Here is a 16,647-nt window from a genome sequence, read left to right as displayed (position 1 = left end):
CAACCGTCCCAGCTTCTGTTGCCTACCAATAGGTGGTGGTAAGAGAACAAAAACTGAAGCAACAGAGCACTGCTTTGAACTGTATGTATGTGTGGTTGAGGTAAACCCTACGATAGTAAAACCAAAGATAGTAAAAACATTTTTGGGAGGGGGAAATAGCTTATAAATCATACTGTGTTTCTGTAAGGTTTAGAGATAAGGTCACCCTCGTAAAAAAGTAATATATTTTAAATGCATTTATTTTATACTAAGTATAAAATGTACTGCTCGAGACTTACTAATATAAAAAATATTAAACTTTATTTGGAGTACTTGTGCACAATGCACATTTCTTAATATTAAGCCTAAAGTTTTAATGTCACTGCTGATGATAATTGTTGATGCAATAGTTCCACTTTAGCACAATCAAAAATACTTAAGTATCTTTAGTTGGACTTCAGCACTAATTAAAGTGCATAAAATACAAAAATAGTTGTTTCAATTTAGCGGACTTTAAATATACTAGTATACTAAAAGTATAATTGCAGGGTATTTTTATTAAGTACATAAGATGTAAATGTATTTATAGTACACTTAGCATGAAATAAATGTATTTTAAATACATTTTAGTATATTACTTTTCCTATGGGAGGGTTAGGAGATATAATACATAGTTTGTAAAGTATAAAATCAGTATGCCTGCGTAAAGTCTCCATAAAAATTTTAAACCCAAAAGTCCAGAGAAACTGAATTTTACGTGGTATTATTTTTGCTGGTATTTATTATTTATAGCATTTTACAATGTATTGGCTTATGACGAGTGTTTATTTGTTTATTAATTTGTAATAGTATGCAAAACAATTTCCCTTTGGGACAGTAATGTATATTTTAATTTAATTCCTCACGTTCCTATTATATTCATATTATAACCTTAATTTAGTTTTAGCATTGATTTATTTTTTAGATTTGTTTATCTGTAGACCCCCATGAAATGTAAGCCTATTAATATACATAGTCTATCAATATGCACAGGACCCCCTTGCGACCCCAAATAAGCCGTGGACCAATCAGAGCGCAGCGTCTTAATACGGCGAGTCAGAGTTTGCCTGAGGTGCTTGCTGTCTTGCGCCTGGTGAAAAGAGCTTAACAGTGGATCAGCGTTTGTAAAGGCGACAGTTTGTTGAGAAACTTCTGAGGAGCAGGACGCCCGCGCACTAAAACAAACAAGCATCCTCTCTAAGGCGACGGTCAGGAGAAATCTGACTCTTTCAATCTTTTCTTCACATTTTTTGTCTTCCTAAAGACTTTAATTTTTCCTTATAGTGCAAGTGTTCACATTTCGAACCAATGTCTTGTCAATTTTCCTCAGCTCGTCGCTGAATTGTTTTTTTTTTTTGTCGAGGTTATTTTTTTCCGAGGAGCAAGATGGACTTGAGACCTTCGCCGTTTTTTCTTGGTTTGATATTAGTTCTTAACCTTTTATCAGCAGCCCAGGACACAAATGAAGAAATCCCTGAGGGAGCGTCCACCTTGGCGTTTGTGTTTGATGTCACCGGCTCCATGTACGACGATTTAGTGCAAGTGATTGAAGGAGCATCGAAGATATTGGAAACATCCCTCAGCAGACCCCAGAGACCACTATATAACTTCGCATTGGTGCCTTTTCATGACCCAGGTACTTAAAAACAACGCAAATGAGCTTGTTCCTACTTAAATTTACTTAAGTCTGTGACATTAATAGTGGCATTCTTTCTTTTTTGCACAGAGTTCTCCTTCCTAGCATTCTTAGAGTAGAGAGGAAATGTTTTGTATGATAAGGATAACCTGTTCCTTTCTTCCCTTAAAGGAACTTGAACTAAAACTCATATTCTGTGTTTTCCAGTCTAAAAACTAGATCAGTTTACTTGAAAATCTAAATTTCAATATAGTACATGTTTATATTTTTTTCTTGATTTGAGCATAAATGTAATGAAATTTATATTAGGCTATTCTTAAAAATTTTCTTGTCTTGTTTTAAGGATGTTTTTATATGTAGCTCATCTTAAAGAGGGACTTGTTGCCAGAAACATGACAAATCTGTTAGTTTGCTGAGAGTTGCTTCATGCTGAAGTGTCTCACACCTACAGGAGGTATCAAAGCTTTGTTTGTAGTGCCCAGATGTTCTGTGTGCTGAATTCACTGTCATTATCATTCCGTCTGTCCAGGCGGAACAAGCTTGTAAGCATCTGAATGCCTGCTAGTGCAACCTTTTTCCGAGGAACATACTTTCCTGACTGTACACGACAGTTAGGCTACTCTAATAGCTATAAAATGCATTAATGGGTTGAGAGTCAATGTGTTGCATGCACATATAGTCAGTTTTAATTTGTATAAAGTATACCTGATACATCCTTGAATAACGGATGAAAGACGTACTTTTTTTGGCACAACTCAAACTCTAAACACAGTGGAGTTTTGACTTTGTAATTAGTTTAAGTACAAAGGCAAGTTCACTTCTCTAATCTAAAAAAAGCTGAAATTAGATAATGGCATATAAATGATAAAATTGCAGGGTTAGCAACAACTTGTGGTAATAAGGATGAAAAACTATGCATCTAAGACTCTTCAAACGCCTTCGAAGAGTGAGAGAGAGAGAGAGAGTCTCAAAAGAAAGTATCGTCTCAGGAGATGTTAAACCTCCCCCTTCTTCGTTCCCAACCTGAATCTGACCTAAAGTGTCCAAACGCAGCATGCCAAATACATTTTCCATCCACTCCTCGGGGTGCTTAGGAATTTCTTTCAAGATGCACGCTGTATCTGGTTATTGCTTCAGAATGCGCTGTCCACTGTAACTAAACCGAAAGATTTGCAACACAAAAGAAGCCTCTTAGAGAGAGAGAGAGCAAAAGCTAGATTGCCTGTTCCTTCACAAAATCGGTAAATCAGTATTCCAGATGTGTGCAATCATGTACTGAAATCAGGCTGTCGCCTATTTGTTTGCATTACTCTGGATTGTTTTATGAAGACGTGCAGACGGAAGATGCAGCCAAAGGAATGGAATATGCATTATTTAGATAGCACATAAGACAAGCAGCTTGTTTGTCAAGAAATTGTCAATGTGCAAGTGGCTTTTTGGATGTTGTTCATGTGTTTTATTACATAAATCAAGAAACAACCCTGCTCTTAGGAAAGGAAGGCCTGGATCAAACTTTGTACAAATCTATTTAATCCATTTCAGTTTGTTTTAATTTAAATCATTTGGCTTCAGAAATAACCACAGTTCTCAAGGAATTTCATTTGCACATTAATATCTAACTAACCACCAAATTTGTCATGGTTTAGAATAAGGAAGATGCTTTGTTGAGTTTTCCTACTTACCTTACTTTTCTAATTACCCATATAACCCAGGTAAACCTGGGTTGGTTCATTCAGACTGTACTCAAGTATTGGTAAATGCATCCATAGAGACCAAAAAGCTTAATTGTCTGGTAACTCTTCGACTCTGACCTGGAAGAGGAAATAGAAAGTCCCTTTGGGCGCCAAATAAGGGTTAATAATCAGTGGAGGCTTCAATGAGTTTCAGATGTCCAGAGATCTTTTAAAGAGCAGTTGAACAGTGTGTGGCTACAGGCTCCTTGTGCTACTGCTTTCCTAAGACTTCCCACACACACATACATGCATACTCAAATACGCACACAGGTATGTAAATACGACCCCCTGTAATCCAGTTCTTGAACTTGCAAGCGTGTGATTTTGGGCCTAGAAACAGTGTCAATGACTTTGCACTGACTCAGTTGAGAAATTATATTTCTCACTCACCTACTCCACTCTTTTCAAGGTTTTTACTCTTTATTAGTACTTTTTATATCATTTTATTATGTGAACGCTTTGACTCTGTCCAAATATTGGCTTCTGGACAGGCTTTAGGGAGCTGGAGAATCACAGAGAAAATCAGGGATATTTATTCAGTCTGTTCTTGTCATCCTAAAACTGTCAGGAAAAGCTGTGACAAATGATATAAACGTAAGACAGAGAATAAGCAGAATTGGTACTCTTAAGGGACCACTACTCTGGCTGAATTTTCCAGGTTCCTGAAGATCCTGATGATAGCAGCTGGATGGATATGAATATCAGTCAGCGTTCTCTTCCAAAGCAAATAATTCCCTTTGTCTTTCTGTAGTCGATGAAAAAAGTTCCCTTATTTTGGTGTGAGATTTATCTCGTTTTTTCTACATCCCGTCACAATTTAAATAGCTGAGCCAACTAAATAGCTTGACAGCCTGCTTTGTGAATGAACATTGACACGCTTACAACTTCTTAAGGCCTTTGGAGCTATAATCACTCAACATTTTATCTTTCTTCACTCTTATTGGTCGCATCTGCTCCCTATAGTTAAACCTTTTTCCAAAGCTTAGGAGGAACGTTGATGCTTTCAATGCTTTTAACATTTTCAAAGCTCATTCCTCAACTAAATAGCTCTTTGACCCATTTGGTGCTTGTCCTGAGACGCAACATTCATCTCGGAATACCCCTAGATTACAAGGAGATTGGCGTGAACATGGCCCGTAATGATGCCATTAGGCAGGAATTTGTGACGGTGGGTGGGGTGGGTTAAATAGGGTTTCAGAGTACGGTAGAGTATGGTGTAATTCTTCTGTTTCATCTCTTTAATGATGAGGAGAGAATAATATAGCGCTCTTTAATTTGAGAACAGTGCACGCACTGATTCCAGTGCCTAAGGTGTTGCACGAAGAGCCATTTTCCAAAAAGTGCTACTGTACCCAGTAGTTACCGTAATTACTTAAAACTGTTCAGACAACGTTATATTTATATGGGAACTCGTGACATATCACAAGTTTGGGGTGTTTTTTTTTTTTTTTTTTTTTTTTTTTTTTTTTTTTTTTTTTTTTTTTTTTTTTTTTTTGTTACTTTTATTTGGCAAGGATGCATTAAAAGTTATATTTTTAACATTTTACAAATACCTCTTTTTTAAATAAATCTTCTAATTAACTTTCTATACATCAAAAAATGCTGGAAAAAAAAAATCACGGTTTCCAAACTAAAAACCTTTTTATTATTTCATTCAGAAAGGATGTATCAAATTGGTCAAAAGTGATATTAAAGTCCTTTTGAATTAAGAAAATGCAGTTCTTTTGAAATTCGATATATACAAAAAAAAAAATTGCATGTTTATTAATAAACCAGTTAAGTCATAACAATGAGCCTTTAATTGCCTGCATAGCCTAATAAGCACTTAAGTGCATGCAAAAAAGCTATAATAATTATTAATGTATCTGGGAAAAACACAAAGAAGACTGTATTAATGTTTTAATAATTTACAAACTAGCACTTTCTGTGTTTTCGGCTAAAGAGATAAATATTTTTGCTGTATGCACGTTGCATACGGATTACATAATCTAAAAATATTTGTTTTCTATTTGAATTGGTTAACTTTAAAGTAGACATTTCACTCTCTATATATTTTTTGTGTTTGTGAGGCCAGTATACAGAGAGTTTTGAAGTTTCGTGCACAGAGACTAAGACGGCAAAAAGCGCATCCTGTTTACTTTCATTATTTTACAAAAGTGCAACGTTTAGTTGTTATTGTAAGTGCACACAAATAAAAGTAGAGTCTTTATAGATTCGAAAAATTTATTACCTTTATCTGTATGAGCAAAAATGGCAGAGTATTTTAAGAGAAAGTGACCGCACCGACTGTGGAATTTTGTGTTTTTCTGCGAGTAAGCGACAAATACAGTTTTGGCCAGCCAAGCCTCTTTTTGTCAAATAAAAAATGTATCATGGTTTCCACAAAAGGTATTAAGAAATACAACTGTTTTCAACAGATAATGATGAGAAATGTTTCTTAAGAACCAAATCAGCTTATTAGGTTAATAAATTACAAAATATATAAAAATAGAAAGCAGCTATTTTAAAATGTGTTAATATATCACAATACTTTTTTTGGTGTTAATTTATTTGATCAAATAAATGCAGCTTTGATGAGCGTAAGAGACTTCTTTTAAAGATTTAAAAAAATCTTACTTACCCCAAATCTTTAAATGGTGGTAAAAATGCTGGAGTTCTTGGGATTCCAACTGAATTGTGACCACATATTTGGCCACTGGTTGCACTTTCTGAGCCGTAGGAATTGTTTTGATTGGACACGGAGAGATTCTGTGACCTTTTGTGACTGGTGCAGGGCAAAAGTCAAAGTCTGCTGGGAAGTTGAACTTGAGATGAGTTCGGAATGAAAGATGAAAGGACAATAAATGACTTTTAGCCTGTGTATGATTTTCAGATGTTTGAAAGACAAACATGGATACCATTAGAGCGTAATTGCATTAGTAGCCGCTACAAGTCAGTGGAAAATTAAAGCCTCTGTTTATGATGTAGAGCAATGTTTAATTTGCTCCAGGCCAAACAATTGCTCATGCTTTTTTTTTTTTAAATAAAGTACTTTGATGTCACACATTCTTTTGTATACTTTAAACACACTATATAAAATCTTACAAAAATTGGGTCTGTGATATATAAAGTTGGCTCAATTTCCTCGGTTCTAGTGTTGGTGGGGAGTTTTTAGGGCATCCTACTTTCTTGGTATGTTTTTAATTGTACTTTTAGATGCTTAAGTATGTTAAATATGTATGACCTAAATATGAACATGGGCCTGTTGCACTGCATAATTAGATCTTTACCAGTTATTTTGTAAATTTTAAAATGTATTTTTAAGATTGTTAAAGAATAAGTATGCATGACAGGGTCAGGGGGTTCACTGGATTGTACTTTAAGACACAGTTACCTCCTGAAAGCATCATTGGGCATTAATTCTTTGTTTTGGATTATGTGTAAACATGTCATGATTGAAGCAGGGTTTTAGACATACAACCTAAATAGAACCTAGACAACCTAGAAGGTCGAAATCGGAAGATCTGCTGTACGTAAAGTTTAATTCCTGAGATCTGGAGAGAAGTATCAAGGCAATATTAACATTACATGAACATGAGACATGCAATTTTTTTAGCCTGAGAGCCACCAGTTCATTTTTGTTGTCTGTAGTGGACAGTTGTTTTAAGGGAATTGTCTGATAGTCTTGCGGCACCACATATAAAAATTGTGTGTAAACAAATTTCCAGACACAGGGCTTAGAGCGTTTCTCTATCAAAAGTACTTAGCATTTTTAAAAATGCACTTTGCTCTAAGGGAGTAATTACTCAGCACTGTTAATGATCAAAAATTGACTCTCCTTCATTATTTAAATAATAGGACAGGCTGTTTTGATCATTTGTGAACAATTTTGTGAACAGTGTTTCATTCAGAACTTTCTTCAGTTTTTGGCTCTGACTGTGGAAACGCATTTGGTTTGCATAAATGAAAACTGTTTGTGTCAGTACTGTTTAGTGAGATGATTTTGGATGATGTGAATCTATATTTATCTATTCAGAACAAAGCCTTTTCCTATGAAGTATACAAAATGGATACATTTTTGTTAGTAGTGAAACATGCGCCATGTGACATGCTTTTCTTTTGTCTTCAGAGCTCTTTAAAGTGCTGTTCTAATAGGATTCATTTTCCAAATGACATTTGAGTTACTTTTAGCAGACTTGAGGAAATTGATGATTTCATGTTCTTATCTGAATGGATTATTGTGATTGACCTATATAAGACTTATGTAGCATTAGCTGAAACATTTTTCAAGTTTAAATTATTATGTACTATATCCAGTTTGCCAGTATTCGATAGTTCTTGTGTATGATTTCCGCGATATGAAAAATGAGGATGGAATCATGGAATCCAGTCACAAAAATGGAATTTACTGTTTAACGGATGAATAAATCAAAAGTAGGCCAGGAAACTTAAATCAAAATGTGATATGGACTTGTGTCTTTGAAATATTAAGCTCCAAAAATACTATTTAAATGTGAATAATGCATGTTCTGTGTGTCTCTGTGTGAATGAATGGCGCAGACGTGCTGTTTTGTTTACTACACACAGACTGAAGTGCGTGTGACGCTCACTGAGTACTTGAGTACATGAACACATAAACATCATTTCTAGAAATGTCACTTCATGAGATTTTTACAGTTTCTTTTGAGAATAACTATTGTCACATTTACAAATAAAAACTTACAGTTCTTTACAGCAACTCATCAAAATAAAAATTTGGTTTAACTTGAAGAAACTATGACAGAAATATATTATTTAATGTAATGATAGTACATTATTTTTTAAGGAATATTTACCAGAAAAATTTAAATACACAACACAGTATTTCTGGGGGAAAAAGGAAAACAGAATTTGGTAAATAAAATAAATAATTGGTAACACAAAATTTAAATGTATTTCATAGGGCCTTAAAAATAAAATTTTTGTTAAACTTGCAATAGATTGCTGTTAAATTCTGTTTCATGATTTCAATGAATTAGATGCTTTTGTAATAATATTTTTCATTTAACCATGAATACAGACAATTAAAACGGAATCCAGAAAAACTAAAACAGAAAAAATGAAATTTAGAAAAAATGAAACACAATTTTGGAAAAATAAAACCGATTTCGTAGGGCCCTAATTGCGTAGTGTATGTAAAATTAGCATTGCCTGGTCTTTGAGAAAATACAATTACTAGTTTGCATAGACTTACCAGACTAATTGAGTGCATGGTGGGTTACAGTATTTGCTTCCAGTTTATTAATTTCTTTATTTTATACACAACAATAAATTTGAATTTAATTGCAGCAGTTGTTATGCTTGTTATTTACTATCCTTAAATGAAATAATGTAACATCATTTGTATTAGCTTTATTTTGGCCACACTGCTTTCTAAGATATCGACATCAGCATCAACTTTGGACATCAAAAACACATCAGTTGATCAATAATTACTAATATGTGAGTTTCTTTGATGGGTTATGTGGTGCACACAATGAAATTAATGAAGTCATATATATATATATATATATATATATATATATATGATAGATTTATGCAATTATGAATGTTATTAAATGAGAATTTAGTATTATTCCTGATGATGCAACTACAGGGATCATTCTAAGGAGCTCAAAAACAGGTTATAGTTGTCTGCTTTCATTGGATGTGAAGCCTGTTTTTTTTTTACCCAGAAAGTTGGGAAAATGGTCCAAATAATTAGTGTAATAAAACAAGACATTTAGCATTAGTTACAGTTCTACAAAGGTCAAAATAAATGAGAAGTGAAAAAATTATATACACAATCACAGTCCTAAATCCAACTGTGGTTAAATTTCCTTTAAATTAGCTAAAAAATCAGCATGCAAGTTATTAGGTAAAGTTTATAGAGGCTGTGTGAGGAAAAACCCTGACATGTTCAATTTTAGGATTAAGTATGTGAAACGCTTATTTACCTGACCTACTCCTCACGGAAAATGAGTCTCACCCGAATGAGACAACATGGGGAGTTTACGACAGACAGCAGTTGAAGTGCTGTCAAGAAGTGAGGCGTTCTTGTTATTAAATGTCTAAAATATTTGAATTAAATATTTGTTTATATATAAAATGTCTTTTTCATAGAAAAGCATTTTGAAAAATGAGAAGTAGCAAGATGATTTTCATCTTTTCACAGCTTTTCATTAGCTTTCATGTAGTTTTTTTTATCTCTTCCACTGCTTTCGACCCCTGATTTGCATTCCTTTCTGGGTCTGTCTATTCCTGTCTTTCTTCATCCCTCTCTGTCTCCCCATTTTTTTTTTTGTCTCCCAGGGGAGTCACCGTCTCACTGTTGAAACATTTCCTGAGCGGCTGAAAAAAACGCCAGTCAGCTCCCAGCTGGCATGCCAGCATCTGCTGTGTCTGTGTTATGATCTCTGGTCTGATTTTTGGCATTACAGAGCAAGCGATGGACACCTTCTGACCTTCAGTTCAGGCTTTTCTTTAGAGGCCAACCTGCTGAAAGTTTTGTGGTTTGAGCATGAGAGAAGTGTGAGGAAATGGATGGTTAGACTTCGTCCTCTCTGGGTTTGTGGTTTTGAGTAAGTGGAGCATGTGTGTGGTCGATGATTCGGCCAATGGTCCCGGGTCTTTGTCTATAGGATATCTGACACAATTAAACATTTGTTGTGCACTGGAAGATTTTGTGTACTTTACATCACATACAGTGGTTCAGGATTGGATTGTTTTTCGTTGGACCTATTGGACTCATATAACTAATGACTAATGCATACAGTTGGTTTCCATTAAATGGCTTTGTTTGAGTAACCAAAAAACAAGTCCAAACCGGGATTAACTTTTTGCTGTAAAACTGATGGTATATGGTGCAAAATGTGACTCCGTTGTTATATTCAGTCCGATGCAACCAAGACATTTGAGCTGTTCAAAGCTCTCATATTTTTAACAAAACCTTGTGTAGCTATATTATATAGATAGATATTGTTACTTTGGTCACACTTGTAAACTAACAGCATTTGAACTATACAGTACAGTTTAGCTAAATGCAGTTATGTCATGAGAAAGTTATGGACTTGCAACCAGTGACTTGGCAAGGCTTGAAAACAAATGTACATCAACCAACACTCTATATGTTAGGGCCAGCAGTCTTACATCACATCCAATGTTTCTGGTTTTTAAATGATTGTATGTTGAGAGTAATGGAAGCCATATGTTACATAGCTGTAGATACCATATTGAGTAGCTGAGATGAGTAGATTTATAGTTTGTGAGGTATTGCTCAAGAAAGGACTAAGTAAGAGACTTGGTTTTATGTATTAACTGTTTTGAACATGGTCCAGATCCGAATTTTTGTTTTTATCCCATTTTTTTCCCCATATTTCCCTTTAAACACAGGATGTTGAATCAAATCTTCGGTAAAAAGTCAAATAGTAAACAAATGTTTTTTTTTTAAATATAATATATCCCTGTGATGTCAAAGCTGAATTTTCAGCAGCCATTACTCCAGTCTTAAGTGTCACATGATCCTTCAGAAATCATTCTGTTAAGCTGATTTAGTGCTCAAGAATCACTACTCCCATTATAATAACGGATTACAAGTCTTTCTATGTGGGAATAATCACTTCCATAAGAGTTATTTGGTATTCAGTAAAAGCCATTTATGTTTTATACGCCCTTCAGTTCTGATTATTTTAAGTTTTTTGTTGTGCTGCTGACAGCTGCAGTCACAGACTGAGGAAAACACCTTGACCCGATTCTACTGTTTTATGGGGGTGCCGTCACATCACCAGCCATTCGATGGTGTCAGTCAAAACTTGGCCACTCCTCCAGAGGTCTTCTACTGGAAACCCTGACTCTCACTTAGCCAATGAAATACACCCAAGGCCAAACCAACCATGCTACTGACCTAAATTAGAAACAGATTGGCTTTAGACCCCTGAGTCAAGTTTAACCCTTGCCTTCTGATGACATCAGCAAACTTGTTTTTTTGCCTGAACAGTTTTCAGATAAACTGAAGCATTAAATACACATTCAAACCTAATAAACATTCATATATATATATACATACACACTGCTGTTCCAAAGTTTGGGATCAGTAAGGTTTTTAATGCTTTTTTAAGAAGACTTTTCTGCTCATCAAGACTGTGTTTATTTGATTAAAAATACAGAAAAAATGGCAATATTGTGAAATATTATTGGAATTTAAAATAGTGGCTTTCTATTTCAATATAATGTAAAATAAAATTTATTCCTGTGATGCAAAGCTGAATTTTCAGCATCCTTACTCCCGTCTTCAGTGTCACATGATCCTTCAGAAATCATTCTAATAGGCTGATTTATTATCATTGCTGGAAACCGTTGTGTTGCTTAATATTTGTTTTGGAACCTGTGATATTTTTTTAAGGATTCTTTGATGAAGACAAGTAATAAAATAACACCATTAATTTAAAATAGGAATCTAGTTTAGGGTCAGTAATTTTTTTTTCTTTCTATCTTTGTTTGAAAGAAATGAATACTTTTGTTCAGCAAGGATGTGTTAAATTGATAAAAAGTTATAACAAAGACTTATATTGTAAGAAAAGATTTCTATTTTCTATACTGAATAAATCTTGTTCTTTTTATTCCTCAAAGAATCCTGAAAAAAAGTATCACAGGTTTCAGAAAAATATTAAGCAGCACACCCATTTTCAACATAGATAATACATCAACATATTAGATTTCTGAAGGATCTTGTAACACTAAAGACTGGAGTAATGGCCAGTGAAAATTCAGCTTTGCACCACAGAAATAAATTACATTTTAAAGTATATTAAAATAGAAAACTGTTATTTTCAATTGCAATAATATTTCATAATATTAGTTTTTTTCTGTATTTTTGATCAAATAAATAGAACGTTGATGAGCATAAGTGACTTCTTTATAAAACATTAAAGAAGTTCACCCAAAAAATGAAAGTTAGCCCACTATTTACTCTGAGTTAATTAAAAATTTTTCCCAAGCTCTGTCATGGCAATGGGTGGGTGTTTCTCCTTCCACAGTCCAAAACAAGTCCAATAAAGTGCATCCATCCATAATAAAAAGTCCCTCGCATGGCTCCTAGAGGTGAATAAAGGCTTCCTGTAGCGAATTAGAAAGAACAATATCCATATTTAAAAACATAATTACTTTAATCTAGCTTGTGCCAACTGGTCGCTGACCAAGTGGAGTTGGGAGAGCCAGGATAATTTTTAATATAACTCTGATTGCATTTGTCTGAAAGAAGGAAGTCGTATACACCTAGGATGCTGATCTCAAACTCATTGTATGTATATATATATATATATATATATATATATATGTATACGTGTGTGTGTGTGTGTGTGTATATATATGCAGTATTTTTTTTTTGGTTATATATACATCAGTTATATTCTGCATTAATGTGGCAAATTGCAACATTGCTTGATAAATGCTACGGAGTGCACCACTTAATATAATAGTAAGTTTTTCCTAAGCTTCTTTGGGGCACATCATGCTTTTCTTTTCTTCTTAATCCATGTTTCTCTGTCACCTTTCTGGCACAGCAAGCGTGGAGATTTGTGAATTTTTTTTTTTTTTTTTTTGTCCTGAACACTGGTTGTGGTAATGTGGAGGCAGCCCTGGCTCATACTGAACTGTGCTTTTTCATCAGTCATCTTTTTTTTCTTCCTTTCTTACAAAGGCTTACTGTTTTGGTAGTTTCCTGGCATGATGCTGTAGCAATTGAAATGATTATCCTGCATCAATAAAATATTTCTCTTCCTAGAGGAGTCTGTGCAACATATTTGCTGTCAGTGGATGTTTTACTAACTTTTATTACTATTATTTCCTCCACATGTTTAATAGTTCATGAAATTAATTCGGTTAGTAATTGGTGTATTCATTATGTTTTTTTGGTTCTTTTTGTACTCAAATGCCAATTTAATAAATACGGTCATCAAATGTCCATCTTGGTTCTACCAGCGGAAAGAATCTGTTGTATTTGTATTGAAATTTCTGCTTAAAGGAGAACTCCACTTCCAGAACAACAAAGCTCATGTAGCACAGGCTCTGAAATGCGCTACATGTTCACGACGCTACATACTATTAAATTAAGTCGAAAGGTCATTTGGAACGTAGGCGGAACTACAAATCCAGTGTTTACAAAGCGAACGTGCAAAGATTAAGAAAGTGCAAGTAAGTTTGTAAACACTGTTTACAGTCAAAAAGGTAATGATGTCCTCCTCTCAAGTTGTAGGAGAAAATAAGATGGAGTTTTTAAGCCATACTTAGTACACAGATGATGAACTTACACGTGATTCGTAGTAGTGATGGGAAGTTCGGATCATTTTACCGACTCGGACCTTTCAGTCTCGTTCAGCAAAATGAACAAATCTTTTTTCGAGTCATTTCGTTCATTTTAGCAAAATATAATTAAAATGTTACGTGTTACTTCCCTAACACATCTACTGCTTACACAAACATTGATCACACTACAAACAAGACAAAACTATAATGCTGTAAGAAACAGAAAAGATTAATTCATTGTTTACCTGGGTCTTTAGTCTATGATTAGCTCACCTCACTTCTTATCTGTTTTCGGGTTTGAGTCGTTCGTTCATTACTTGAAAAACCCGAAGACTCGAAACAGGTGAACTAATTCCAGTACAGAACATAATAGGTTGTTGTGCATGCGCGACTGAACAAATCACTCCCCGAGACGACTCGTTCTTCCTAAGTCACATTGAAGATTTGTTCAAAATGAAAGAAGTGTTCAAGAACGACCCATTACTAATTCGTAGCATCGTGAATGCGCATCCTAGAGCCTGTGCTACATGAGCTTTTGTGCTTAAAAAGTATACAAATTAATTTTATTTTTTTTAAAAATGACAGATCATTTTGCTAGATAAGATCCTTCTTCCTCGGCTGGGATCGTTTAGAGCCCTTTGAAGCCCTTTGATTTAAACTTTTTTTTTGAAGTTCAAAATCGGGGCACCAATGAAGTCCATTATATGGAGAAAAATCCTGAAATGCCTTCCTCAAAAAACATAATTTCTTTATGACTGAAGACAGAAAGACATGAACATCTTGGATGACAAGGGGGTGAGTAAATTATTTGTAAATTGTTGTTCTGGAAGTGGACTTCTCCTTTAAAAACTACTATATGAACATTTGAATGGGTCATTGGATGCCCATTCTCCACAAGTTGATATGATTCTTTAGGGTCTTAATGAAGAGTCTTGCACTGGAGTTGAAACAGTGGCGGTCGGAGTTGAACTGTTCACAGCTCATTTAGGGCAGGTCCAAGGTAAGATGGCCCTGTCAATCAACTATTGTGGGAGCGGCCTTTGTTGGTGTTATGTCACACTGACAAGAAGCTGAGAATGCCCTGATTTTAAAAAGGGGATATTACTTATAAAGATTACAAAAATACCACTGGGTGGATTTTTATCATTATAGGGTGGTTGTGTACACACACTGCCAACACACATTTATATTCAAACAACATGTAAAAGTGAGTTTTGTATCCGATGACCGCTTTAAAACGTATTGAGAGAGGATGATCTCGTGAAAGTGACACAGCAATGAAACAGTCATTTGTACTATCTATCTACTCTAGGATCATAGTATTGTCATTGTGGTCAGTGCCTTGTAATAAATACAACATGTTTATCCCTGGAGCATAAACAGGATCTGATGCTCTTATTCATTCATTTGCATAGTACATAGTGAGTTTGATTCAGAACCTCCTGATTATACTAAAAGGGATGAAAACAAATGTTCAGGGCTGTTAATATGATTACTTCCACATCTATATAAACTCTTTGGTCTTTGGCAGGAGAGATGTGGTGGAGGGTTAGTAACTTAACTTCCACAGCGGTTTCCCAGGCTCCATCCATCTCTTTGTAACATCATTCCTTAATTTTTCATTTAGACGGACAAGCAGAAGTGATATGGCCTTTAGAGGAAAGAACTTCTTATTTTTGAAAATGAGCTTATAATAATAATAATGGAAGGCAGCATAGAAATAGCATTTCTAGGAACGTTACTTTAATAACCTCTCGCCTTGAGACTTTACTTTTCATTGAAAAGGAAATTCTAAAATTGAAACTTCTAGAGCTTGTTGTCATAATATAGTCACATTTTTCCTCATATGATCATGGAAAATGTGATTGCTCATTGTATGACCCACTAAAGGAGAAGTCCACTTCCAGAACAAAAATTTACAGATAATTTTCCCACCCCCATGTCATCCAAGATGTTCATGTCTTCCTTTCGTCAGTCGTAAAGAAATTATGTTTTTTGAGAAAAACATTTCAGGATTTCTCTCCATATAGTGGACTTCTATGGTGCCTGCGAGTTTGAACTTCCAAAATGTAGTTTAAATGCAGCTTCAAAGGGCTCTAAATTAATGCAGCTGAGGAAAAAGGGTCTTGTCTAGCAAAATGACCTGTTATTTTCTAAAAAAAAAAAAAACAGCAATTTATAACCTTTTTAACTTGAAATGCTCATCTTGTCTAGCTCTGCGTTCAAGACCGTAATACACAGAGTTCACGCAGAACTAGACAAGATGAGCATTTGAGGTTAAAAAGTATATAAATTGACAATTATTTTTAGAAAATAACCAATCGTTTTGTTATATAAGACCCTTCTTCCTTGGCTGGAATCGTTTACAGCCCTTTGAAGTTGCATTTTAACTGTATTTTGGAAGTTCAAACTCATGGGCACCATAGACATCCACTATATGGAGTGAAATCCTGAAATGTTTTCCTCAAAAAAATAATTTCTTTACGACTGAAGAAAGAAAGACATGAACATCTTGGATGACAAGGGGGTGAGTAAATTATCTGTAATTTTTTGTTCTGGAAGTGAACTTCTCCTTTAAATACTTAGTGTTTTAAATATCTGTCGTCATTATTCAGTACTGACCGCAAGCATATGTCTATGTTCGTGAGAAAACTCTGTGACCGTTTCCTTCAATGATCTAAGCTGACCTAAAATCAGATAGCCCAAATAAATCTCACTTCCTCTTTTTATTATTGTTCATTTTCTTCTGTAAAGTTCTCTAAGGTTTTTCCTCTCTATGATTATCTGCCATAATCATAAATTCATCACTTGTTGTCTGTGTTTCTCCCAAATGTCTTCCAATTGATTGTCATTATTTTTTTGTCCCCCTGTTTAAAGTTGTTCTAATGCAACTGGCATTTAAGAGCCCTTGCAGCACTTTACCATTTCCCCTTTTTTAATGTTTCCATGTGCTCTTTGCCC

General features: G+C 34.6%; 1 protein-coding gene across 1 annotated transcript in view; it reads left to right on the top strand.

The window, feature by feature from the left end:
- The first annotated feature begins 1,114 nt into the window (after positions 1 to 1,114).
- hmcn1 (hemicentin 1) overlaps positions 1,115 to 16,647 on the top strand; it is a 93,296-nt gene continuing 77,763 nt past the window's right edge. Inside the window, 1 exon segment of the mRNA XM_051138888.1 lies at positions 1,115 to 1,654. Within this exon segment, the coding sequence (XP_050994845.1) occupies positions 1,405 to 1,654 (250 nt within the window). The 5' untranslated portion in view covers positions 1,115 to 1,404.

Source organism: Labeo rohita, chromosome 20 (assembly GCF_022985175.1).
Source record: "Labeo rohita strain BAU-BD-2019 chromosome 20, IGBB_LRoh.1.0, whole genome shotgun sequence".
In the NCBI taxonomy this organism is placed as follows: Eukaryota; Metazoa; Chordata; class Actinopteri; order Cypriniformes; family Cyprinidae; genus Labeo; species Labeo rohita.
The sequence above is the reverse complement of the archived record's forward strand: the minus strand, read 5'-3'. Positions and strand labels throughout refer to the sequence as shown.